Source organism: Notamacropus eugenii, chromosome 6, assembly GCF_028372415.1.
Source record: "Notamacropus eugenii isolate mMacEug1 chromosome 6, mMacEug1.pri_v2, whole genome shotgun sequence".
NCBI classification, from domain to species: domain Eukaryota; kingdom Metazoa; phylum Chordata; class Mammalia; order Diprotodontia; family Macropodidae; genus Notamacropus; species Notamacropus eugenii.
The window spans coordinates 261,694,450-261,721,705 of NC_092877.1; the positions used below are offsets into that span (position 1 = coordinate 261,694,450).

General features: G+C 36.2%; 1 protein-coding gene across 32 annotated transcripts in view; it reads right to left on the bottom strand.

Moving 5' to 3' along the window:
* LMO7 (LIM domain 7) overlaps positions 1 to 27,256 on the bottom strand; it is a 246,962-nt gene that overhangs the window by 157,055 nt on the left and 62,651 nt on the right. For all 32 annotated transcript variants that reach the window (XM_072622275.1, XM_072622274.1, XM_072622270.1 and 29 more), the window contains one exon: positions 8,825 to 8,895. In XM_072622275.1, the coding sequence (XP_072478376.1) occupies positions 8,825 to 8,895 (71 nt within the window). The remainder of the gene's footprint in view (positions 1 to 8,824; positions 8,896 to 27,256) is intronic.

The following is a 27,256-nucleotide window of genomic DNA, read 5'->3' on the forward strand; positions in this document are numbered from 1 at the left end:
TCCATGCTTCACAATAAATTTTAAAAAGCTACATAACCCTGATATTAAAGAATTAGAAGAGAAATAGATCCTGCACCTTTCATGGCTATACAAAGAAGTTGAATTCTTCATCACACCAGGCAGTTACAAAAGATATCATAGTTCCTTATGTTTACATGAAACTGAAAAGCGTCCACACCAACAAAACTAATGGGTCTAGGTTAATAAGGAGAGCAGTTAAATAGGAAAAAAATATTTGTAACAGATATCTCAGACAAGGGTTTGGTAGCTAAGATATATAGGAGATATGTATGTATGTATATATGTATGTACATACATGCACATACACATAGTTATATCCAAAAGTCATGTGCCAGGAGATAAGAGATGAAAGGATTTGGATAGTTTTTAAAAGAAAGCAAACTAGTAACAAACATTGAAAGTATGTTCCAATCATTAATAACAAGAGAAATTCAAATCAAAACCATCATAATGTTTCACCTTATATTCAACAAACTGGAAAAGATGACAAAAGTCATGAGAAGAGTCAAAGTTGGAGAGGCCGTGGAAAGATAGGCACCTAGTGTATTGTTGGTTGAGTTGTAAATCAGTACAATCATTCTGGAAAGCAATCTTGAATTAGTGACTAAAATTTCCGTACCCTTTGATTCAGAATTCCTCTACTAGGTTTATACTCCAAGGTGGTTCTTGTTAACAAAAAATAACCCATCTACACCAAAATGTTTGTAGCAACATTTTTGTGCTGCTCTGCAAAGAACTGGAGACAAAGTCAACGCCAATCCATTGTGGAATGGCTAAATAAACTGCAGGACATAAATATAATGTAATATTACAACATTATGAGAAACAATGCATTTGAAGAACACAGAGAAGCATGGAAAGGTTCTGATATAAAGTGAATTTCTCCCCCACTCCAATCTATTCTTTATACAGATGCCAAAGTGATTTTCCTAAAGTAGAAATCTGACCTCTTCCACTCCCTCTACTCAGTATGTTCCAGGGGCTCCCTATCACCTCTAGATGAAAATAAAAACTATATCACTTAGCATTTAAAGCTCTTCATAAGCTAGCCCCCACCTAACTTTCCAGGCTTATTACATATTAATTCCAAAACCCTATGGTTCTGTCAAAAAGGATTTTTTGCTGCTCCATTACAATGCTCTATATCCCATCTCCATGTCTTTGCACAAACTATATACTTCAATGCATTCATTCCTCATCTCCATCTTTCCATCCCTGAGTTTCATTGAACCTTCCTGAATCAGTTCAAGTGCTACCTTCTGCAGAAGGGTTTTTCTTTGTTGTCCTAGAGGCCACTGTCTTCTCCTCAAAAAAATTGACTTGTGTAACCCCAGCTTTCTTAACCTCTCCCACAATGTAGATACTATTACAGTAAGTTTTGGTAAGAAAGAAACATGGGAACTAACAGCTAACTGGAATGGGCTAGAAAGAGTCTCTTTGCAGCACTTAAGAGTATACAGACCTCGCTGCTTTTCTTGAGAACAAGTTTATTGACTATGGAGAGGATAATGTATGGAGAATATATTCTTTGGAGAAGATACACTAAAGAAAATTCCTGAGGGAAACTGAGTTTAGCTATATTTCATTCTAGACAAAAAATAAATTAAGTTTTATCTTATTATGTGGAGAAAATCAGTTAATTGATAGTTTTGAGGTGAGGTGAGCAAAATATTATTCTGAAAGCACCTGAGTTATCTATATTCTGAAGAAAGCTTTGTTGAACTGTGATGATATTCAAGGAATTGGGAGGGGACAGTGGGTATAAGGAATCCTTGTCAGTAACTTCTTCTTTCCCATGCTTTTCCAAAGGGCTTAGAACTAATTCATTGATTAATGGAGGAAAATATTTATGTTTTAAGTAATTTATGGAATAATATGAGAATATACCAATACACTACCTTTGTACCCATGGTAAGAAAAAATTAATAACATAACAATCAATGGCAGACTGAGGGGAATATGTTTGTTTGGCTTCTAAGAGGCAGAGCTCACACCCTGCATCATGATATCCACTCTCATCCCCCATGAGATTGCCACATGATGGGTTAGTTTGACCCTCCTACACTTTTACTGTTTTCCATATGCCAACATATATGCCTACTTTCTCTCCCATTAGAATGTAAACTTTTACTTACATGAACTGATGCTGAGTGAAACGAGCAGAACCATGAGAACATTATACACAGTAAGAGCCACAGTGTGTGAGGACTATTTCTGACAGAATTAGGCCTTCACAGCAATGCAAGGACCTAAAACATTCCCAAAGGACTTTTGATGCAAAATGCCACCCACATTCAGAGAAAGAACTATGGAATGAATGAAGCAAACTATTTTCTCTTGTGTTGCAATATGTTTTGGTTTGGTTTTTCTCATGATTCCTCCCATTCATTTTAATTCTCCTATGCAACACAACAAATGTGAAAGTGTATTTAGTAAGAGTGTGTATGTAGAACCCATATAAGATTGCATGCCATCTTGGGGAGGGAGGAGTGTGGGAGGGGCAGAAAATTTAAAACTTATGGAAGTAATTGTTGAAAACTGAAAATAAATAAATTAATTAATTTTTTTAAAAAGAATGTAAACTTTGCCTTTGTATGACCATCACCTGGTACATAAGGTATTTGATAAATGTATGGAGATTGAATAACTTAATAAGAAAAAGGGGGATTAAAAGAATTAAAAACAGCATCTATACTCTTATCATTTTTACAACATCTAATAAACGAGTTTACTTATATAGAGGGAATGAACATATTTGGAGTGGGCAGTGGGGGTTGTAGAGGAGACACTGGTGCAGGCAACTCCTAATGAAAAAACTCCCACTACAAACAAAGGTCTGAACATGCTTAACAACTAATAAGTCTTAGAGAATTGCTTCTGTCATACTAGCTGTTTGACCCTAGGTGAGCCACCTGACCTTAGCACCCCAAGCAAATCTTTAAGGGTAATATTGTGGTACACAGAAACAACAAATATGAGGCATAAAAGCAAAAGCGGAACAATCTATACAAAGTCATAGAAAGGAAAACCACTAAAACAAGAACCATATGAACAATGATTATAATTGTATAAGAAAAGAAGGGGGAAAAAAGCAAACAGAGCCAAGGCAGGCAGAATTCTGACCAGACCTGAAAGGGGTTTCAGGACAAAAGCATTTTTCTTTGCTTGTTTGTTGCTTTGGTTGAGGATAAGAGTTTGTCCTGTTTTGTTTGTCATTTTTTTACAATTGAGTTTACAATAAAATACAATTTTAAACTTAAAGTATCTGCCCACCAAGCAAACAGCAATGTCTTGTTATTCACTGTATGTTCCATCCCACTAGAGTACATAGATTACCATACAATCTAAACACCTGTATTTTTCTCTGGGGGGGAGGGGAACTATTAAAGGAGCCATTAACCTGGTACCTGTGAACTTCTTAAAAAATATTTTGATAACTAGAGAGCTATATATTTGATTTCCTTTATAGTCCTGCACATTTTATATACATTTAAAAACATTCAGAGAAGGGGTCCACAGGCTTCACCAGACTGCCAAAGGAATCCAAGATACAAAAAAGGTTGAGGACCCTTGCTCTGTTAAAACATTATGAATGATCAGTTACACCTAAAGTGATATAAACTTGAAGCATTGTTCAAAGTAATAAGCTAGGCATACTCTAGTCTAGTACCTACCCACACTAAAAGGCTACTTTAATTAATAGAACATTGGCTTTTCATAAACTATAGTAAGAATACCTTTTCAATTCTGGTTGCGGTAACTTTGGCTACTGAAAACCTCTGTCTCTTCTACCCCCAGCAATTACGCCATTTTCTCTGAATAGATCTTGCATATATCTATACCAGTTCTTTGCCCTTTAGACTATCAACTGCCTGAGGGCAGGCAGGGGCTGTGTTTGCCTTTCTTGGTAACCTCACCATTTAGCTCTGTACTTGGCATGGAGTAAGCTCTTACTAAGATCTTGTTGACCAAATGACTGCATAGTTTGACAATGCCTTTCATTCCACCAACTAGAGCCACTCCAGTTTTCAAAGAGTCTTTTTTTAATCAAAAAAGTTTTTAAGGACCTAACACTTCTAGAGAAGTGCTAATTTGTCTACTTAGCACTCTAGCTTAACAGAGAATTCCTTTCTCTTCAGAGTCTCAAAAGTGGACACTGCTTCTCTCCTGCATCTTATTTTGTATTTCCCTTCCCATCAATGCTTAGTTCAAACAGCAACTGCTACATAAAGCCTTTTGCTATTCCTACTCCACCCTACTCCCAGTTGCTAGTCTTTTCCTCAAAAAAAATTGCTTTCATTTATTTCTGCATAGATTTATAAATGTATATTTTTGTATATACTTATAAACACTTTTCCCCATATAGAATGTAAACTCCTTCTAGAGGGCAGGGGCTGTTTCATTTATATCTTTGTATCCCCAGATCCTATTACAGTGCCTAGGACATAGTAGACACTTACTAAGTGCTCATTAATTGATTCCCCATAAGAAGATAAAAGAAAGAACAAGGTTAACTTGTCAGGTCCACATAAAAATTTCTCTATTGCCACTAGGATAAAATAATAACTTTCCCAGCATTGGTGCGCTTTAAGCCTAAAAAGGCAGCTAGGAGTCTGTGACATCTTTAAAAGTCCATCAAATCCTAAAGTCAACTATGATTCAATGGAGCTTCTTGAGTAGGGGAATAATATGATCAACCCATGCTTTAGAAATATCATTTTGGCAGCTGTGAAGGATGGATTGCACAGGAGAAAGGCTGGGACAAAAGGACTCCAATAATGCTGCAAATGCTTCAAACCACGTTCAAAATATCTTTGGGATTCTTTTTAAATTGTCCTTGAAGAATGTGGCATATCTTTAATAACCTCTAGCAGTGATACGTATTTCTCCTTTTTAGAGTGAATACTCAAAGTCATTCACAACTCAGTAAAGGTAATCAAGTTCAGTAATAACATTCTGAGTGAAAATTAAGTCCTAAAAAAGTATAATTGTACAGCTTTGAGATCATTTTTCTGTCCCATAAACTGAATCTGAAAAAAAATCCTCAAAAGGAGCTGCAAATGTATTTTGAGCAATGAAGCCTCTGGAGCATCATTCCAATAATGGTAAACATTTTGAAAAATAATCATTTTAAGTATGTTTAAATATGTTTGATTTTATTGGATTTTTTTAAGACTACATCTATGTGTCTCATTACCTTATAGGCACACTTAATATCACTTATTTCCACCTCGAATTAAATCTTAGATTTTGTTTAGAACTTGTTTCGCAATGAATCATTGGAAACTGCGTGTAAACCTCTTTGGACTACTTTCACTCCCTACATCTACAAAAGGATTATCTTTTGCACCCTCTGAACATGCTTAAATATAATTGAACAGAATAGTTACACAGAAAAATACTGTAATCTGCAGATGACCAATTGAATTGACACCTCAAGGATTAAACAATCTAAACTTATCACAAAGGGTATTTCAAATAAATGACAACTGTACTAGGATGAAAGCCAAGCACAAACACTATCCCTTTTGTTCTTGTTCATCTTGACCTTTCTATATGTATCTGTTCTATATTCCTAAAAGAAAGACTCCAAAGGATAACCACTTGCTATAGAATCTCAATGTTCTGTGAGACTGTGCAACAGTCAAGTATCTACAAGGTGAGGTGACAATAAGAACACAGCATTTTTCCTAAAGTCCTTGTTCACATCTCTGGTGGCTGAACCTGAATACATTCCTCTCATACCTGTGTGGCAGCTTTAAATAATTAAACACTCCTAAAGTTTGGGTGTGCAAGATTTCAATTTACTACTCACTTATTATAGGATCACACAATTTAGAACTGAAATGCACCTCAAAGATCATTTAGTCCAATCCCTTCCTTATACAGAGGAGGAAATGGACTCGAATCCAAGTCTTTTGCTTCTAACCCTTTTGACCAGTAGAACCAGCATGGTGAAGGGCTTTAAGATCATTATGCCATATGAAAATAAGTGGAAGAAAATGAGCATTTAGACTGGAGAAGAGAAGACCTGGTGATAAGGGGAAGGGGACACATGACAGCCCTTAAAATATTTGGAGAGAGCTATCACAAAGAAGGGAGACCAGGCTGACTCTGTTTGGACTAGGAACACTGGTGACAGCTGAAATGAGACCAATTTAAAATTGATGTCAGAGAAAATTTCCCAGCAATTAGAGGTATCCGTAGGAAGAATGAAATAGTTGGTTTCTCTCCACTGCACATTTTCAAGCAGAGTTTATATGACCATTTTCATACATATTGTAATGGGGATTCTATTATCACATGTGAGGTGGAGTAGATGTGTGTCCCAATAATAAAATTGTGTGATTCTAATTCTGTATCTCATAATAACAGCTCCCATTTATACAGTACTTAAAGGTTTGAAGGGCACTTTATTATTTATTACCTCACTATTACCCGAGTTTGCAGGTGCCATTATTATTCCCATTTTACAGATGAAGAAACTGAGGGAGAGAGAGATTAAATGGCTTGCCAGGGTCACGCAGCTAATAAGTTTCTGAGGCAGGATTTGAACTCATCTCCCTATCTTCAGGTCCAAGACTCCATCTACTGAGTTACATATATGCCTCACCTATACCATCATGACATCCTTTCTTCTGGACCTCTGCTGACTCTCTCATCAGCTGAAGCCATCATGTACAAATCATATTTACTCTTTGTGCCCCCCAAAAGATAACACCTTTGCAGTATGAAATCTCTACTGCACTAGGCAAACTTATTCAGGGGCATCACGATTCTGGAACTGGCATGTTGTTTTATTTTGGCTACCAAAAATAGAGGAACAGTTTTGACCATAGTAGGGGTTCAATAAATATTTGTTTAAAATAAATGGACAATGTATCAAAAAGGTTTTGTTAGATCTATCTCATGATCACCATGTGGAATCTCCAAGAAAAAAATATGTTGCTGCTGACTATAATATAGTTTTCTAATTTATTTAGTGTTGGAGATTTATACCAAGATATATTTGCTGATATTAATTACAACATGCAGATAATGAAATACTCATAAAAAGATAGACCAGAGAGCAAAATAAAGATTACAATTTATTTCTCAAAACTATTTTTAAAGCATAAAGTTGGAAGACAGTAGAAAATACAGTAGGACAATGACACATAGTACAACAGTGTAAAAGAAATAATTCTCAGGTTATATGTAACACCAATAGCATTACCTAAGCAATACTAGGGCTATTAATTAGATTACTAATAATAATAACATCGAAATAATAACTTTGTAAACAGATTAAATTATTAATATAACATTAAAATAGTAGTTTTGCTTACAAAATTTTTATACAAATGTAAAACTGTATACAAATTAGATTACTGTTAATAATAATAATACTATTAAAATGATAACTTTGCATACAAAGAATGACAGAGTTGGCCTTTGAACTGTTTTTCTAGTTGAAGTGCTGAGATACACTCATCTAGTCAAAGAATTGCAGCATCTCAGAGTTAAAAGGACCTTCAAATACCCTCTCATCCAGTCTGTGCCTCTACACATTCCTAAAAAATAATTATTCAGCCTCTACTTAAAGATCTAATGAAAAGAAATGTACCGCACATACAAAGGTAGCTATTCTATTCCTGAACTACTATAATCGGTAGAAAGTTTCCTTACATCATAAGGAGATATGCATGTCTTTGCACCTTTAACTCATTGTTCCTGGGTCTGTCCTACAGAATCAAGACAAATCAGGTCCCTCTTCTAAGGGACTGCCCTTCAAATGCTTGAAATTGTCATGTCTTCCCAGAAATTTCTCTTCAAGTTAAATATGTCCAGTTCCTTATCCTCAGAGAGGATAGTCTCACTGTCTCACCACCATGCTAACCCTCTTTTGGAGTCTTTCCAGCCCAGCAATGCCCTTCCCAGAATGTGATTCCCAGAACTGAACATAGTACTTAAGATGTGGTCTGACCAAGGCAGAGTACAGTGGAGCTCACAACTCCCCACTCCTGGACAATATGCCTGTCAATGAAGCCAAAGATGACATTCGCTTTTCTGGTTGCAACTTTGCACTACTGCTTCACACTGGACTTGTGAGCCACTAAAGCCCACAGATCTTTTTTCACAATTATCTAGCCATGCCTCCCCCATACTTGGGTTCAAAAATTCAGCTTCATAAGTGTGGGATTTCCTATTTCTTTCTACTGTTTCTACTGATTCATCACATGAGATTCAATCTATCAAAATCTTGTGAGATATTCACTATCAGCCAATGCATTAGTGGAGTCTCTCAACTTCATGTCCTCTCTATTTTCAACCTCCCACAGATTTTCATGACTAGTCCTATCAAATTGCTATGAGGTGTACCTATGAGGCCAAGAAAGATAAATTTATTCTTTCTTCCAAGGGAAAAGTGGATTTCATAAATCTACGTAAAGGTGTTAAATTTAGTACACATCTCTCCACTTTGTCCACCAGGACAACATAAAATTTTCTGGCAAATGCTTTACTGAAAATTTACACACACACACACACACACACACACACATACACACACATATGTATATACATATATAAACATGTGTGTACACACACACGCATATTTATCTATGAATCTAGCCTGTCACAAATGAAAATAACACAGTTCATACTCCCTCCTAATCCTCTTTGTGGGTAACAGCACACATCTGTAAGAAAGCACGCTGGAGTTCAGGTTACAGTCTGGGGCCCCAGAATAAAACAAAGCCAAGTCCCTAAGGAAAAAATTAAGACTTTTTATAAATTAAAAACAAAAAGTTCGCATACTTACTCACACAACAGGATACCATTTTCTAGAGATGCTCGAAAATCCTTGTTTTCAAAGTTTTTCTCAGTAACTGCCTAAAAGAAAGATTTCAATGTCAACTTTATTTCATTCAGGGCTAGCAACAAGTTGAATAAAAACATCTCAGGACTGAATATAAGACTGTGTAATTTGCGTCTAATACTGTACTTGGAAAGTTTGCATTACCATCAATAAATGCTTTCCCAGGAGAAGAAATTAAGCTCTGTTCTTTATGCCTCATGGAGAGGTTAACTATGTCAGTATGAGCAACTAAGCCTAGAGGAAACAAAAATTACCATCTTATGCAGCATAGCCTTTTATTAAATACATAAAATGAGATGTTAAGTAGCTGTTAAGAAGTAGTGGTAGCAAGTTCTAAGATAGAGTACAGGGCCTGGAGTCATAAAGACCTGAGTTCAAATCTGATCTCAGACATTTGCTTGCTTTGTGACGCTGGGCAGGTCATCTAACCTCTGCCTCAGTCTCCTCATCTGTAAAATCAGGGTAATATAAGCCCTTACTTCTAAGGGCTGTTGTGAAAATCAAATGAAATAATTATAAAGCACTTATCACAGTATCTGGCACATAAAAGTGCTGTGTAAATATTACCTATTATTATCTAACAATTATATGTGTATTATCAACTTTCCAAAGACAGTACATATTTAATATGTCATGAGTAGCATTCTACTTCTTAAAAAAAGGAAGGGAATGGACTTCACTCAGTAGCAATCTTGAGTATAAGGTTGTATTGGAAGATTCAATGTCATGTTAAAATGCTGTAGCTTACAAGTCCCCAATCAGTGCAGTGACACTCCTCATCAAGCTTTTCTATGGATTCTGTTTATATTAATCTTCAAAATAAATGGTCCATAAACTGAATGACTAAACTATGATCACTTTATTTAGTTATGAGGAGAGATTAACAGCTATTTTCTCATTAGCTGATCCTCTGAACCAGGGCAAAAAAGTGAGGCAGGGGGTGCTGCTCTTTAAGGGTGAGCAACGCTTCCATAAGTAGTTTGCAGCCCAGGATGTGACCTACCTAGGATTCCTCCACAGTCAAGCTGCTATCCTGTTCCTCAGGATGACTAAATGCAAAAGTTACTTGAGCAACTTACACTAGATTCAATCTTTTCCCAGAAGAGTTGAACTCCTTCCCTTAGTTCTCGTATGTAATTATCTAAATGACACCTTTTAGATTCTTGCCTTCCTCCTTATTTTCACTACCACCCTAGCAAAGACTGACATTATCATCTATCTACATTATTGGAACAGACCCCTAATAATTGTTTCTGCCTCTCCTACCACCACTTCTCACCTCTCAACTCCATCCTTTACACCACTGTCAAACTAATCTTCATTATACATAGATCTGACTGTCTCTCCTCTCAAAAATATTTACTGACTTTCTATTGCCTATCAAATAAAATTCACAGGCTCCATAATCCGGTACAGGCCTGCCTTTTTTCATACTATGTATTCCAGTTCAAACAGGATTATTTTCTATTCCTCAACATGCAACCTGGGATTTATCACCTCTGTCTTTTCCTCTGATCGTGCTGTTTCCTATTTCTTAATGTACTCCAACCTTCACCCATTCAATCCTGCCTATCCTTCAAAGTACAAAGCAACTGCTACCAAACCCAGGAAAAACTCAAAGTCTAAATGATCATCAGTGTTATTGTGCCAATATGAGGTGCAGGAATGGGAGACAATGGGAGAACGACAAAGTAGGGGAATCCCAGCCAGGGTGATATCAAAATCTCATGTAGACTGAATAAGTATAAAATCATTAATATACAGCAAGGAAAGTTAGAGAACAAAGACTTAGAGCTTGAATCTCTAGAGGTCACAGGGAACCAGTGGATGAAGGGGATACTTACTAATATCTAGGTGTTCTCCAGGTAAGACACATTAAGCATAAAGAAATCAAGGAGAAGACTGGGGCTGAATATATTAAGAGAATTACTAGATACTGAAAGCAAAGCTTAATGGGAAGAACACATTTAAAGTATTAACACCTATGCAATGACAATCATAATATGCACTTTTGGAATTTTAATATGATCATAAATGACCTAGGAATTACTCTAATAAAAATCTGTATAATAGTAACAAAACACAGAGCCTATCACTAAGGCAGTTTTAGAAAGACTAATGCTTCCAAGTCAAAAAAAGAGAAAAAGACAGTTAATAAAAATTCTTGGAACTTGATCAAGAGGTCAAAAACCTATAGAAATACTTTTGGAATAAGTTGGCATCACCTCATTAAGCAATAATAAAGGCTGGTAATAGCTGCTCATCATTGGATTTGTAGTTTACCTCCAATGGGGGAGGGGGGCAGATAGCCACATGACCTCAATTGATAGAGAAGCACTGAAAAGTTGAATCATTAAAATTTATTTGTGAAAACAGATGGATTTATAAGAGCAATTCCAGACCAAGACACTGCCACCGGAAACTATAGTAGTATTATCCTTTAGAAATCAAGATCACTAGATCAACATAGATTATGCAATTAAATGTTAGTGACTCTGCAACTTATCACTGCAGGCTATAAAAAACTGGCACCTACCAAACACTAGCAAGACATAACCTAGTGACTATACTTACACTTTATAAATTTATTGTCTTTCATGGCCTGGCAAATCCTCATTCTATCAATACAAACATGAAAATACCTAGAAAACCAGATCATTATCACAGATCAAGTCTTTGCTACTAATCTCCCAGACATAACACTGATTCAGAAAAAAATTTAAGAACATCATTTTAAGAGACGTCACCACCTACTCCTAACCTATAAACTACATAGACAGAAAGCTCTTAAATTATAGATACCTTGGAAGGACATCCAAATCATGTGGGAACAGGATGAGATATATATCATCCCTATTCTCTTACCTATAACAGGAGATGGTCTCCAATGAGCCTACAGAGGGTGAGCTTAGATTCTAACAGTTTTCTTCAGTTGCAAAAAGCAGTTATTTTATCCACCTTTACAACAGAAAAGCACTGGATAATAGCAGAATACAACTTTTCTCAGGACTCTTACTGCCATAATTCCATTGAAAAAGATGATAACAAGTTAACCACAAAAACAACATAATGAAAGCGAACAAGGTATGATAATAAATAATAATAACAGATCATGTGTGGTAGTGGATGGATATTTGAAGGCAAAATCAGGAAGACTAGGTTCCCATCCTGACCCTGACCCATTCTGGCTGTGGGACCATGAACGAGTCATTTAGCCTTTCATAGCCTCAGGTATCTCCCTCTAAGGTTGAAGAACAGGTGCTTATCGGCATTAATAGAGAATTTGTCCTGACTAAAAGTTTCCTCTACCAATGAAACTGCAGTTTCTAGACCAAAAACAAAACAAAACAAAAAAACTGACATTGGCATTTTAAATTCTACAAAGCATTTTACCTATATAATATCATTTGAGCCATACAACAACCCTGTGAAGGAGATATTGCTGTGCAGTCCTCTTTCAGCCATGTCCAACTCTTTGTGACCCCATTTGGGGTTTTCTTGGCAAAGATATTGCAGTGGTTTGCCATTGCCTTCTCTGGCTCATCTTACAGATGAGGAAACTGAGGGAAACAGGGCTAAGTGGCTTGTCCAGGGTCACACAGGTATTATGTGTCTGAGGCTGGATTTGAACTCAGGAAGAAGAGTCTTCTTGACTCCAGACCAAGTGGTCTATACACTGTGCCACCTAACTATCCTAAGTGATACTTAGGAGCAGATAGCAGAGGTATTGCTATGCTCATTTTATAGATGAAGAAACTGAGTCTATGAGAAGTTAAATGACCTCTGTGATCATATAACTGGTAAGTATTAGATTTAGGATATGATCTCATATCGTATCCTGACCCTCCAGACTACTTTTCCATTTCTTTCCCAGGGGCTTTCTCATGCTGGAATCATCTCCATCCCTTCTGCTTCCTTTCCCTAGCCATAAGCTCCTCCCCAAAAACCTCCATTTGAGGAAGTACCCATGTCATCTACTTAACTGGCTCAGCTCCTGCCTCTGTGTACAACTTTTTCACCTGACTGTCATCCCTTTCAGATCTCTATGCCCTGACGATAAGGACTAGGGATTGTCTTTCCTTTTGCTGGTATCTGTATTCCTAGCACTTAGCACAGTGTTGCTTCACACTTGGTATCACTTAATAAATCTAATCTAGCCTATTACTTCACAGGGTCTCTCCTGTAGTTATTCCAAACCCGCTTATCTTTCCCCTTTAATAAAAGGGGACCTCATATAGCCCTTCACTTATGCCTTTCTTGAATGTCCTTATGACCATGTAATATTTTATGTTATGGAACTTCTGCACATGAGTCATCTCCTGATTAAATTAAAAGCTAAAAGATGGTGGAGATCATATTATGCTTTATATGTTGCCCAGCAGTTAGGGCAGTGGTCTACACACTATAGGTACTTAATATACTGTCCCAGTCACAAATGTTTCATGAATTATAATGAAAGTTGATGAAAGCTATTGAAAACACAACAAAATCTCATGTATCTAGAACTCAGTTTGTACTACATGAAATACACTCAAAGAAAATTTCTGTAAAGAAGAAAAAAGAAAGGAAAAAGAAAGCTGCTATGTCTCACAAACTATACAAACACAAAGGGTGTCCCAAGAGTTTAAGCTATTAAAACTTAAGCCTGCACTAAGACTTATGGGACACTGTACAATACATTTTGTAAATCTTCTCATTGCAAATGTTAGCTAAGAAAAGTATTGGTGCTTAAAAGTTTATAAACATTCAGGTGCCCAGAAAAAGCTCCATGATGATTCATTCCCTGGGGACTCCTAATTGCTTCAGTTTGCTTATATTTTGGTGGTTCAGCTGCCAAATGCCCTCAGGTGCCCACAGGGAGAAATTTAACAGGATAAGTTTAAAGACTACCCTGACTTTGTGAAGGGTTTGTATATTGTCCCAAATCAAAACAACTAGAAAAGTCAAATAGCCATATTTTTCTTCCTTTTTTAAAAAAGGGGGCATGGAGTTCTCAGAAAGAGGACTGGGTCTCCCTCTCTTGCCCAGGCTAGAAACACAGAGGCCATTCATGGGCCAGATCCCAGTACTATTCAGCATGGATGCTTTGACCTACTTTGTTTCCAATCTGGGCTAACCCATGCCTCCCTAGGCAGCCTGATGGCTCCCCACTTTCAGGAAGTCACTATGATATTAGTGCCAGATTTAGTATGGACTCTCTATGGCCATTTAGCACTTCTGAGCTCAAGTCATTCATTCACCAGACTCAGCCTCCCCCAGTAGCTGAGATCAGGGGCATGTGTCACCACACCAGGCCATCCATTCTTCTGAAGAAAGAAGTTATATTAAGGAATTATTTTTCAAAGCTATAAATGTCAAGGTAAGACCAAAAAAGGCCTCAATATAGATTGTATAAATGTAAAGCATTACAATCTCACCACCCAATTTATCTATGAGCAATTATTAATATTCCTATTATCTTCTGTAGCTATAGCTACAATAATGAAACAACAATGGAAATATTCATTTCATGATCCTTAAATACCTCTGCATTAAAAACATAAAAATTTGTCAAGTGTATATTCAGTGCTAAGAATATTTTATTATATCCCAACTCACTAAAATTGGTAACTCAGGAGAAGCTAACATAAAAATTAACTTTTATTGATCAGAATAGTCAATTAAGACCCTACTGATCAGTTCTGGATAAATGAAGTTACTATACTAAATGATGCAGGCAATGGTGATAATCAACTAGTATCCCCAAAATTGCATCAAAGACAGGAAAACATCACATCTACCATCTAAAACAATGGAGGAGGAAATCTGCTAATACCATAGGACTCAACATGATCTCTAAGTAATGACTTGCTGAAAACTAGGATAAACCAAATAGAAATCAATGACTTCGTCAAATAATAAGAAATATTGGAATAAAATTAAAAGATTAAAACAATAGGTAATTTCATAGTCATTGGACTCCCTGGAAATCACAATTTTTTTCTAAAAGCCTGAAACTATATATTTCAAAAAATTATACTTAAGAAACGTCCAGATGTAGTAGAACCAGAGGACAAAGTAAAACCTGAAAGAATTAACTTATCCTTTAAGACACTTCAAACTCTGAAACCCTGAAAAAATTTTCAAAAGGAAAAGTCCCAGGAATGGTACATAGACAAAAATCCAGAACTCCCAAATAAAAGAAAATTATTTCAAGCATCCAAAAAGAATCAATTCAAGAATCAAGGTATTAGAATCAGGATCACACAAGACCTGGAAGTTTCTACTCAAGTCTTAGGAGACCTAGTACAATCTTCCAAAAAACAGTAGATATAAGTTTATAACCAAGAATATCTTACACAGAAAAGCAGAATACAATTGTAAGGTGGGAGGAGTTGGGTGAGGCAGGGAGAGAATAAAAGACTTTCAAATATTTTTTGTAAAAAGACCAGATATAAGAGAGATCTAGAAAATCAAATATATTTGAGTAATTGGAAGGAGCTAAATGATGGTATTAACATGCTAGTGCATAGAAAAGAAATGTGTCCTTTAATAACTTCAACAGGCACTAAGGGAGTTAAATAATAAAAACCCAGGAATGCGGAAAAATTGGAACACTAAATTCAGGGTTGGTGGGGTTGTAAACTGATCCAAACATTCTGGAGAGCAATATGGACCAAAGGGCAATCAAACTGTGCATATCCTTTAATCCAGCAATACCACTGCTAGGTCTATATCCTAAAAAGATCATAAAAAAGGGGAAAGGATCCACATGCACAAAAATATTTATAGCAAATCTTTTTGTGGTGGCAAAAAATTGGAAATTGAGGTGATGCCCATCAATTGGGGAATGGCTGAGCAAGTTGAATGAATGGAATGGAATACTATTGTGCTATAAGAAATGATGAGCAGACAGACTTCAGAAAAACTTGGAAAGACTTACGTGAACTGATGCTGATTGAAGGGAACAGAACGGGGAACATTATACACAGTAACATCAATACTGTGTGATGATTAACTATGAGAGACTTAGTTCTTGGATACAATGATCCAAGACAATTCCAAAGGGCTCGTAATGGGAAATGCTATCCAGAAAAAAAATTGTGGAATCTGAATGCAGATTAAAACATACCATTTTCACTTTTTTGTCTGCTTTTTCTTTCTCATTGTTTTTCCCTTTTGTTCTGACTGATTCTTCTACACTGACTAGTGTAGAAATATGTTTAACATGACTGTTCTTGTGTAACCTATATCAGATCGCTTGCTGTCTTGGGGAGGGGAGGGAATGAAAGGAGGGAGAAAAATTTGGAACTCAAAATTTTACAAAAATGAATGTTGAAAACTATCTTTATGTGTAATTAAAAAACCAAAATATTTAGAAAAAACACAGGAGCTAAATTCTAAGGATTTGAAGAGGAAAAAGAGTAACAGGAATACGTTAATTTAAAAAGGAAGAATGAGGGGATATAACTTACTATTTCTCATAATTAGAGTGTGTGACAAGTATATACAAACATGGAGGAAAGGGTGGGGGGGCAGACAATTCAACAGGGGAAGGGAGAAGAGGAGGGGATAGAAGAAAGAAGAAAAAAATTAGGGAAGAAAAGTATAGTTATAAGCAATAAGCTTTCAGATTCTAAAGGGGAAATTAAAAGAAAAAATAAAAGAAAATAGAATCTAAGGAGACAATAGGGAAACAGATGAATGAATTTGTATGTGAGCATAATGGAATATACTGTGCTACAAGAAAAAACAAAAGACATTTGCAGATATTAGGTGGTATGAAATGATGCAGAGTGCAAAGGACCAGGAGAATAATTTATGTAAAGAGAACAGCATTATAAAGAAGAGCTACTTTGAAAAGTTTAACACCAATCAATACAATGACCAGCCAAAGGACATATGAAGCATATTGTCTACCTCCAAACAAGAGAGGTAATGGACTTAAGGTATAAAAAGAGACACACATTTTTGGGCATGGCCACTATATGAACTTGTTTGACTCAACTCTGTTTATTGGTTAAAAGGATTCTTTTTCTCAGTTCTTTAATTGGAAGAGGAGGGTGGGACAGGAAAAGAGGGTCTAGCAATACTAATGACCCCCTCACCAAAAGAAAAGGCTCACTGAAACATTTTAAAAGCACAGAAGAAAACAAATAGATTGTTCAAATGAAAGCACAGGCAAGCAGGACAATTTTGAAAGCAGTGTATGGAATTTATTATATGTTTTTGTAAAAAGTAGTATGAAATGGAGATTTATGGTTTCCTACAAATCTTTTTGTACTCTATTGCATATACAGAAATAAATTTTGTTGTCATTGTTGTTTAAATTCAAATTTTAAGGGGAAAAAACTACTTATCTCTATGCTCCAAATGGTGACACGTGATATGCTATTTTAAGATTGAAGTAAGTGCTCTACTATTATTATGTAGAATGACTGGAGGGGAAGTTGTCTCCAAACACACTTATATGTCTTTGCCAAAGAGGACAACCTTTAATCAAGGAAAGAAATTAGGCTATGACATCATGGAAGGAGTATCTTCTATATCCAAGTTATTTAACTGGATATACCCTTGTCAGTTCCAATCTACAGCTGGAGATGTAGTTTATGGATAATTCTTAAAAACAAAACAAAGCTATGACATATATATATATATATATATACATATATATATATATATACACACATATATATATACACATGTATATAGTCATTTCAAGTTAAATGTGACTCAAATCATCTTTCAATTGTTGGGAACCTTACTCATTAGCAAGTTATTCAAGGTGTGATGTATTTATGTAATGAGGCTAAGTGATTCAGAGCAATTAAACATTAAAACTTCCCCCTTAAAGGTAAATGTTTAAGAAAAAGTATCCCAGTGACAGACATTGGCACCTTGCCTTCTCACACATCAAGATTTTTTTCTCATCTTTTCACATTCTTGTGTGCCAGTTCAACAAAATTATCTTTGTCCTTCCTCTTGCTAGTTCCTCCATGAGTCCATTAAACAGTCTAGTAGAAAGTTCAAGATTCTAATTCAGGCTCCACCTCTAACTGAACAATTCTCTCACAAATCATTTTATTGTTCAGTTTCCCTCCCCCCTCCACATATAATGAGGGAAAATCCACACCTCCTCCATCTACCTCCCTGAAGAAAAATATCGTGTGAAAACACTTAGAATAAGTGCAAGTTACTACAAGAACATTGTATTTCATTGAATTTCTTAGAAGGCAGTCTGTTCAAAAGGATCTCTCTCTGGAAGTAGTAGGAGTAGGAACAGAAGCTGGGGAATTCAAGTTTTCATAGACTAAGTCACAACCAGTCTACCAAGGCAAATCAAGGGTGGAGCTGTGGGTTCAGCTACCCTATTCTAAGCAAACACTACCACCAAACCTGTCTTACCACCTCCAGAGAATCACTGGCTGGCTGAAAAGCAAGCAAACAGCAGGGCTTTCTTTGGGAGGAAATCTGCTTTCAGCTACTACTACTGCTCTGACAAACAGTGAAAGAGAAATTACCATCGAATCAAGAGAAAGAAAAGATAAAGGCCTCGAAGTTTTTGTTTGCTTTTCCGATGGATGCCTTTGTACTCCTTTCGGTTTGGTCCAGTCTCCACTTAAGAACCGGTAGGGATATATTGCTCAATGGTATGAAGAGCCAGCCAGAGCCATAAGGAATTTTCCTTAAACTCCCTTGGCCCCAACCCTCACTTAAGAGTTTACCACATAATCTACGAGACTTAAATCCCAAGCATGCTAAGAGCTCCTCAGAGACCACTTCATACCAAATGGGTGGGAAAATCAACAAAGCTACTCAGGAGACTAAGACAACAACCAATTCCTTTCATTTTCAGAGCTTGTTTTCAATTCCTTTCCTAATACTTGTGACAACAACAGCTTTAAAAACTCCAAAAGCATTCTTTCGTTTTAACTATTTTTTATTTAATTTTTAATTTATGGAATAAAACAAGTATTTTCATAACATAATACAATAAAAAAGAAGGTTATTGCACATGAAACTACAAATCTACTATGCATAACTTGCTATTCTTTTCAAATATACAACAAGATTATCGTGTAAATTTCTTTTTTTCTCCCTCCCCCCACTAACCCTTCCACCCAGGAGGTGGCTACTATCAGACCCAAATATGTATGCGTATATGTGTGTGCATGTATGTATGTATGTATATGACATTATTCTACACATACTGCTATTTATCAGTTCTTTCTCTGGAAAGCATTCTTTATATCATTTGCACTTCACAAAATAAGTCATCAAATCTAGATTATCAAAGGGGGGCACATTTATCTTCCAATCTGCTTTAATTGGGACTTGTACATGATTCCAAACTGGGTGGCCTGCTATGCTTGCTTTATAGCCAGTTGAATGAGAAATTATTTTTCTAATACATACCAAATCATTTCAATATGTCAAAATGCATACATGTTTACAGTAGTTCCTTATTAATATTCCTCAACTTACATGATGAAACAATGAGGAATACATTTCAGGCACCCATTATTCACACCAGAAAAGGAAACAGTATTTATCCTACAACTACCATAGAATCTGAGAGTTGGAATGGAGCGAGGTGGCCATGTGGTCCAGAGGTGATTCAGAATCACACACATGTGGCCCGCAGTACTCCTAAATGCAGCCTGAACCAGATTAAAATATAATTAGGAAATAGCTAACAAAATGAATAAAAATATAATAAAAACATAAGTGACATTTCATTTTTCAAACTAACTCAACATTCAGCCCCGACACCCTTATACACCAATTAATGGCCCATTTCAATTTGAGTTTGACACCACTGAGCTAGTCCAACTCCCACAAAAAAAGGAATCCCCACACAATGGCACAATGGCAGCCTCTGCTTGAAGACCTCCAACCATATCCCAACGCATTTTCATTCTACTTTTAAACAGTTCTAATTGCTGGAATTTTTTTGTGATACCAAGCCTAAACTGACTTCTTTGTAATTTCCACCCAGCAGTCCTAATCCTGCTCTCTGGAGCCAAATGTAACAACTCTAATTTTTCCTTCACATGACTTTAAGGACAAAATGTGAAGCCTCAAGCATCTTTCTCTTAGTATCCCCACTCTTCTACCTCTGCTTCCTTCATCTGCTTTTTAAGGGGCTTCCTTCCCCATTTGGGAACCTAATACTCCTTAATGCTTGAGGGAAGATATCTGACAAAGCTTCTTACACTAACAGGTTATGGACTTTAAGATGTTTTACCAGATGTTTACATTTTTAACGAGGACCATAAAAGAAAATCTAAAAATTATCAAAAAGGAAATCATCCCAAATGGTACAATTTCAGCTACCAGATTCATATATTTGGTGGAAAGGAGAGGACCTACAACCCTTAAATAACAACTTATGTTTCTGAGTCAAGGAGACCCCAGGTATATCTTGTATATATTCATCCTATGCTGGAATCATTAAGGTTTTTTTGTTCTTCAAACGTCTTTAGAAACAGGTTTGGATTACCTTGGTTTTGTTTTTTAAGGAAAGAAAAGATGGATAGCATTTTTGGAAGAAAGATTACCAAGTTCTGAGTTGTTGATTAGCCAAAATTTCAATTTGCTTGTAAAGTATTTACAGATTAAACTGATATTTATATAAATTTCAAACATGACTCCATGAAAGCATGGAAATTTCTGCTAAAATATCCTAGTCCTGTTTTGAAATGAGTGGTCAGAATGGCATGTTAAGCTAAGCATCTTTTCAAATTGTGGTTCAACCACTGAATTATAGCGAACTGCTTGGTTAACTAACATTGTATATTCAGCAAGTAATGTTAACCAAACATTGCTCTAACAATATAACAATAGTTCTGCATAAAAATCAAGCCACATCATATTTCATAATATTTCAGACCATACCTAAGTTACTTTTGCAAGTACTAGGGTTACTGACTCTAATCTCAATCAACAAGAGTTTATTAAGATGCCATTATGTGCCAGGCGAAGGGCTAGGTAGTTGGGACACAAAGACAGAAACAGAACCAACACTGCCCTCAATAAGCTTGCATCATATCGGGGAAACAACACATACACATTTAAGTATATACATGTATATATATACATACATATGTAATAGACAAAGTCAATAGAAGGTAATTGAAGGGATTATGCTAGCATTATGGGGACAGGCAGGGAGCAGAAGGAACTGAGAAAGGCCTCATATCAGACGTGGCTTTTGAGTTCAACTTGAAGAAGTACCCTCCAGGCATGGGGGTCAGCCAGACCACTGAAATAAAAGATAATTGTTTTAACTCAAAACCACCGAATAGTCATTAGCTGACATTTTCCCCCTCAAAGCTTTAAAAAAAAAGAGAGAGAGAGTTGTTTATAAGTACCCAAAAAGCACTGATTTAAATTACCCCTCCCTTCCTTCTCTTAGGAGACATACCTTCTTTTAGGAAAAACTAACAAATTGTGAAATGGAGAGACAGAAAGTTAAGAGTAACAGGTTCTCGAATAGTCACAAATAGTTAACTCTCAATTATTTATTTAAGAACTGAATAGCTATCTTAAAATATACTGACTGGGAATTCCAGCAACATCAAGTTGTGTTATACAGCAAGGTTTAGCTGGTGGAGGAATGAAACTGCAAAAATCTATAATTTGAAAATAAAGGGGAAAAAATGGCCCACTTTCCTATAACCTCACCAATATTTGGCTCCATCTCCAGTTCCTATTTTTGTCAAACCACAATAATTGACAAGTGAAACACAGAATGTAACAAAGGGATAAGTTGCTTCAGGGCTGGCAATGAGTTGTTTGCCAAGTTTCAGCAAGAAGCAAAACCAAACTAATTCCTGAAACCTATTAAAAACAGCTAAGCTCACCTATGATGACACTATCCAAAACACTTACATATTTAAAGTTATAAATCTATCCAGTCATCAATTTATGAATGGGTTACATGCCAAAAGTTTATTTCTGCCTTGGTTAACTGGAATTCATTGTTCCCCACAGAAACAACATTAAACACAGTAGTTGGATTGCTTGACCCAACCCACAAAACTTATTTAACTCAAACTATACCTGACATTTTAATACTAAATCAAAAACATAGCCACTGTGTATGGCAATGTTTCAATGGGAATAGTCATTGAGAATGGTAGCATCAAGGATACAGCTATCACGACTTCCTCAGCACTGGCCCAAACTCCTTCCTTCACCTCCACCAACTTCCTGAGCAACAGGGAATCCTTCAGCTACAAAATATGAGTACCATGCTCCAATGTCCTAGCTTACAACTTATGAAAGAAAGCAATATGGCTCCACAAGGTCTAAAATAAGGTACTTCTTAGGATGGGAGGGGGATGTCGTCTTCTTCTACTTGTCAACTCCAATTTTCTTTTTGACCCACCTCCTTCCTGACAGGAACATTCTTTTCCTTGTCCCTTTGCTTTAAAGAATTATAGTTGCACAACTTCTCAATTCAATTCAATAAACACTTATTCTGACTACTCTATTCTAGACTCTCTGCTTAGGCACTGGGGATAGAAAAGATAGGGTAGAAAAAGGCGCTCTAAAAACTTACAATTCAATAACAAGATGAGGCACAAACACAAACAACTAACAGTTTTAAAAAATTATTAGTACCTAAAAGTGAAGTAAAGTGGCCTGGGAGAATGAAGGGAAACATTGCTTTCAAATAAAAGGCAGGGAGAAAGAGTATCAGCAAAGATCTCATGCTGAGAATAGTATTTGAGGTGGACCTAAAAGGAAGAAGAAAATTTCAATAGATAAAGTTGTACAGGAATTCATTCCAGGTTAGAAAGGGACAAGGTAAGAGGAAAAGAAGTCACGGCAAAGAAAAGTATTTAAAAGGTTAGAAGAGTGGATCGTAGGTTGTTAATGAGTCGCTTTGAGTTTCTTACAGGTTTTTAGTACTTCTTAGAAAAGGGAAAGATGAGGAGTACAGAAAAGGCTCTATACTATATTTGTAACAGTGCTCCATCAGCCACCACCACACCATCCATACATGGAACCATGGGATGCAACAAAGGAGAAGTTTTGAATGCTGTGAATAAGTTCACTTACCTTGGTAGTATACTTTCCAGGGATGTACACAATTGTATGTTGACACATGCAATGCCAGAGCTAGCTCAGTGTTTGAGAGGCTCCAAAAGAAAGTATAGGAGAGAAGAGGTATTAGACCAACTACCAAACTGAAGGTCTACAGAGCCGTTGTGCTACCCTCATTGTTGTATGCCTGTGAAACCTGGACAGTCTATCAGAGTCACGCCAGGAAACTGAATCACTTCCATTTGAATTGTCTTAAGAAGAGTCTGAAGACCAGCTGGCAGGATAAGGTATCAGACACTGAGGTCCTTACTCAAACTAAACTGCCAAGCATTCAAACTCTGCTTCAGAGATAGCAACTCTGATGGGCTGGACATGTTTGAACACAAAAAATGCCCTGCCAAAAAAACCATTTTATGAAGAACTCATACAGGGTCAAGCGTTCACATGGTAGTCAGAAGAAGGACACTATCAAGATCTCTCTTAAGAACTTTGGACTTGATTTATGACATGGGAGACACTGGCACAGGACTGCTCAGCATGGCATGCCCACATCAGAGAAGGTGCTATGCTCTATGAGAAAAGCAGAATTGAAACAGCTCAAAGGAAATGCAGGATGCACAAATCCAAAAGTTCACAAAGCCTATTTGTTCCTGACCTTTGGTAGAGCATTCCAAGCTCACATTGTTCTGATCAAACACAGTTGGACACATTGAAACTTGACTCTAGCACAGTGATGTCATTTTGGTCCTCTTCAAGAACAAAGGACAATAACCAACCAATAACAATACAGATCACTTTCTATCTTTGTAGCTATCATGTGTTAGCAAGAAACATGCATGCTTTAACTTTAATAATATGGAATGAACATTGCCCATTCTAGTTATCCTAAGTTTCGCTTCCGCTTTTTTTTCCACATCACATCATTTCATCTAAACCTTCCTTGGTTTCTCTAAATTATTCATTTTCACATTATTTACAACAAAATTACATTCCCTTGCCTTCATATACCACAATTTCTTCAGCCCTATTACAGTCATTAGGCAAATATTTCTCTAGCTTTGTTGCTATTATAAAGAGTGCTGTGAATACACATACACACACACACACACACACACACACATACACACAGGTGTATAGATACATAGATACAGATTATCTATAAACCCAATAGTGGGATCTCAGGGTCAAAGGGAATAAGTACTTAAGTAGCTTGTTTCACATGTATTCTAAATTGCTTTCCAACATGACTGAACACATCAGCAGTTAATCAGCTGTCCTCTCTTCCCATAACATCTCCAACATCGGTTTTTTCCATCATTTACCATTTCTGTATATTCGATGGGAGGAAATTATACCTTGAAGTTGTTCAATTTTGCATTTTTATGATTATTAATGATCTTGAACACTTCAAATGATCTTTCATGGTTTTCATCTCTTCTTTTAAAAATCTTTTTTGACCATTTATCTGATGAAATGACTTTTCCATACTCTTTAGGAATCAAGTATTCCAGTCTACTGGCTAGAAATATAGATAGAAAAATTGAAGTCTCAATTTAAATTGTAAAAGAAACAAGATATTCCAACATTATAAAATAAGGTCCTTAGTGTCATGAACAAGTAAACTGATTTAAATAAAATTCAAGAAACAAGTAATTAAAATGCTTTCTTGACTATAATCATGAGTTTCAGAAAACTAACCAAGTGATGTTTTTCAGAAACATTCTTACAAGGACAAACAAGTCTCAGCAATTCTTTGCTTATCTTTTCCAGTAAGTTGCAATGATAGTCATCACTGTGGGAAATGTCATTCACTTAGGGAGATAGTATGTGTCTATTATAGAGCAGAGTTACTGATCTGCATTTAAGACCTTCCAATTGATGGTTAAAACCCTGTAGAAATGATACACTATGCCACCCAGTACGAGTCCTATAATAAATTGTATTTAAACTCTTAAATAGCATCAGAATATTATGTAACTAAAGTAGTCCTGAAAGTTATTTTAATATTTCTATTTCAAGACAGTGAATGGTTGCCCACTACTCAACTTCTGCTTCATTCAAAACATATTTGCACATGGTAGGTATTCAACAAATGTTTGTAGAATGATTCCTTCAAAAATCAAAAATAGTGACAATATAGTTATTGCATCAGTCATGCATTTATTAAGTGCCTACTATCACTTCTAGGTAGAAAGTAAGCTAAATATCTGTCTCTGTTTTCTTATACTGTCTGAAGTTATCACATTTAAGATTATTCTTATATTCTCAAATCCTTGTCATAATCAGAAACATTTTAAATAGTTTTATAGAATGAACAATTTCTATCTTCCAAATTTCTGACACTATTTGGAATTTCAAACACCTACCCAAGCCATTTTTTAAAAAGTTAAAAATATGCAGAGATATTTCAGTGCTTAATATGTAAAAAAAAAAAAAAACTCTTCCTTGTCATTTTTTGTTTTCATACCTATCTTTCTAAAGTCAGTCAGATGAATTTATTATTTCTGGACAATTTCCCAGTGCCAGACTTTCCTAGATTGAGTTATTTTTCCTGCCCTCCTGACAAGACATTTAGATGCACTGTCATAATGGTTACCTTTATTTCTCCCTATTCTAACCATTCTCAAAAAATGTTTACTTTTAAAGCTTTTATGAAACTGTTCTATAAGAAGATTTCTGAAGGTAAAGAAAAGGTACCATCTGGAACCGTGACTAAGGGAACTTGGATATGTCTTCATGCTGTTCACTAGAAAACTGTTTGAAGGACCCCAACAAAAACAGAATCCTAAGTATCTCTGTCCTTGTACCACATACAGGTGGCAAATATCTGCTGTGATATTTTCTGCCAGTCCTAACACTTATTCCAGTTCACTTATCTAGAAATTAGCGTACACTACCTCCCATAAATCTCATCCATTCCTTTACATAGTTTGTACTCTAAGAATTAAAATACCCATACAGAGGCAGCCAGGTAGTGCAGTGGAAAGAACCTAGACGTGGAGTCAGGAGACACTAGTTCAAATCCAGCTTCTAACATTTACTAGCTATGTGACCCTGGGCAAGTGACTTAATCTCTGTTTGCTTCAGTTTCCTCAAATGTAAAATAAAAAAATAAAAATAATAATAGTACTCATATCCCAGGACTGTGGTAAGAATTAAATGAGATATTTGTAAAGTTCTTGACACAGTACCTAGCACACAGTAGGCACTTAATAAATGTTGAGTTTGTAGATGAAACAACTGAGGAACAAATAAATGACTTGTCTCAGGTCCCATGGATGGAATAAGCCAGGATTCAAATCCAAGTCTCAAACTCCAGATCCATTGTACTTTACTAACATTCCATTTTCAGAATGGGAAGGGAATGATGAAGGGAACAGATGAGAAACTTTGCTTATGTTACTACCAGTTACCCAATGGAGTTTACCTGATAGAGCTGCTTTCAAAAGATTGTTTATATCAATAAGGAAATGAAACTGTCATCAATCAATCAATAAGATTCAAGCTCCCCCAGAAAGAAACGGTAGAAAGTCATTCAAAGGCAAGGGTCTGGAGATAGTGAATGGTGAGCTGAAGCTAAGCACAGGCACCAAAGCCTTAGCATCATTTACTAAGCAGTGGGTGAAGAGAGTAGATGAGGGAAAATCCCCGTAGGGCTTCCACTGCCAACTGGTTAGGCATGTTGAAACTAGTACAATGTCAAGAGCACGAGAGGAGATCCAAATTACAGTCTGATTTTGTATCTGAAACAGTAGGAAAGGTCAGCAAAGGACTCTTTGGGCTTCATGAAGAAACTAGGCTGACGATCTGTCAGGTCTCCTCCAGATTTAAAATTCTATAATTATGTATTCCATCAGGGCAGGACAAAGTACAAATCCCAGCTCCTGTTCTCTGACACCACCTGCTGAAACATCTCAGGTATAACAGCAAAGCTTGTTATGTAACACTAAAGCTTGCAAGGACTCTGGGCTCCATCAAAATGTCTTTAAGAGCATCCAAGTGTGCCTGAAACACGGTAGAATTGCATTTGGCGTTCTTACATCTAGTGACATAGTTTCAGAATGTCACATCAGATCATGTCCATTAAAAAACCAACAGTAGAAAATGGTTATTACACACCTTATCACCTAGTTATTAGTATAATTCCTGAGCACTAGCATATTAATAATGATGATAAGAATAATCTTATTAATGGTAGTCATAATAATAGCACACCTTTGTAGCCCTTTAACATTTACAAAGTACTTTATGTATATGATCCTATTTGATCCTCACAAAAAGTTTTGTGAGGTAAAGATTATAGGTATTACTGTTCCCATCCTACAGATCAGGAAGATGAGA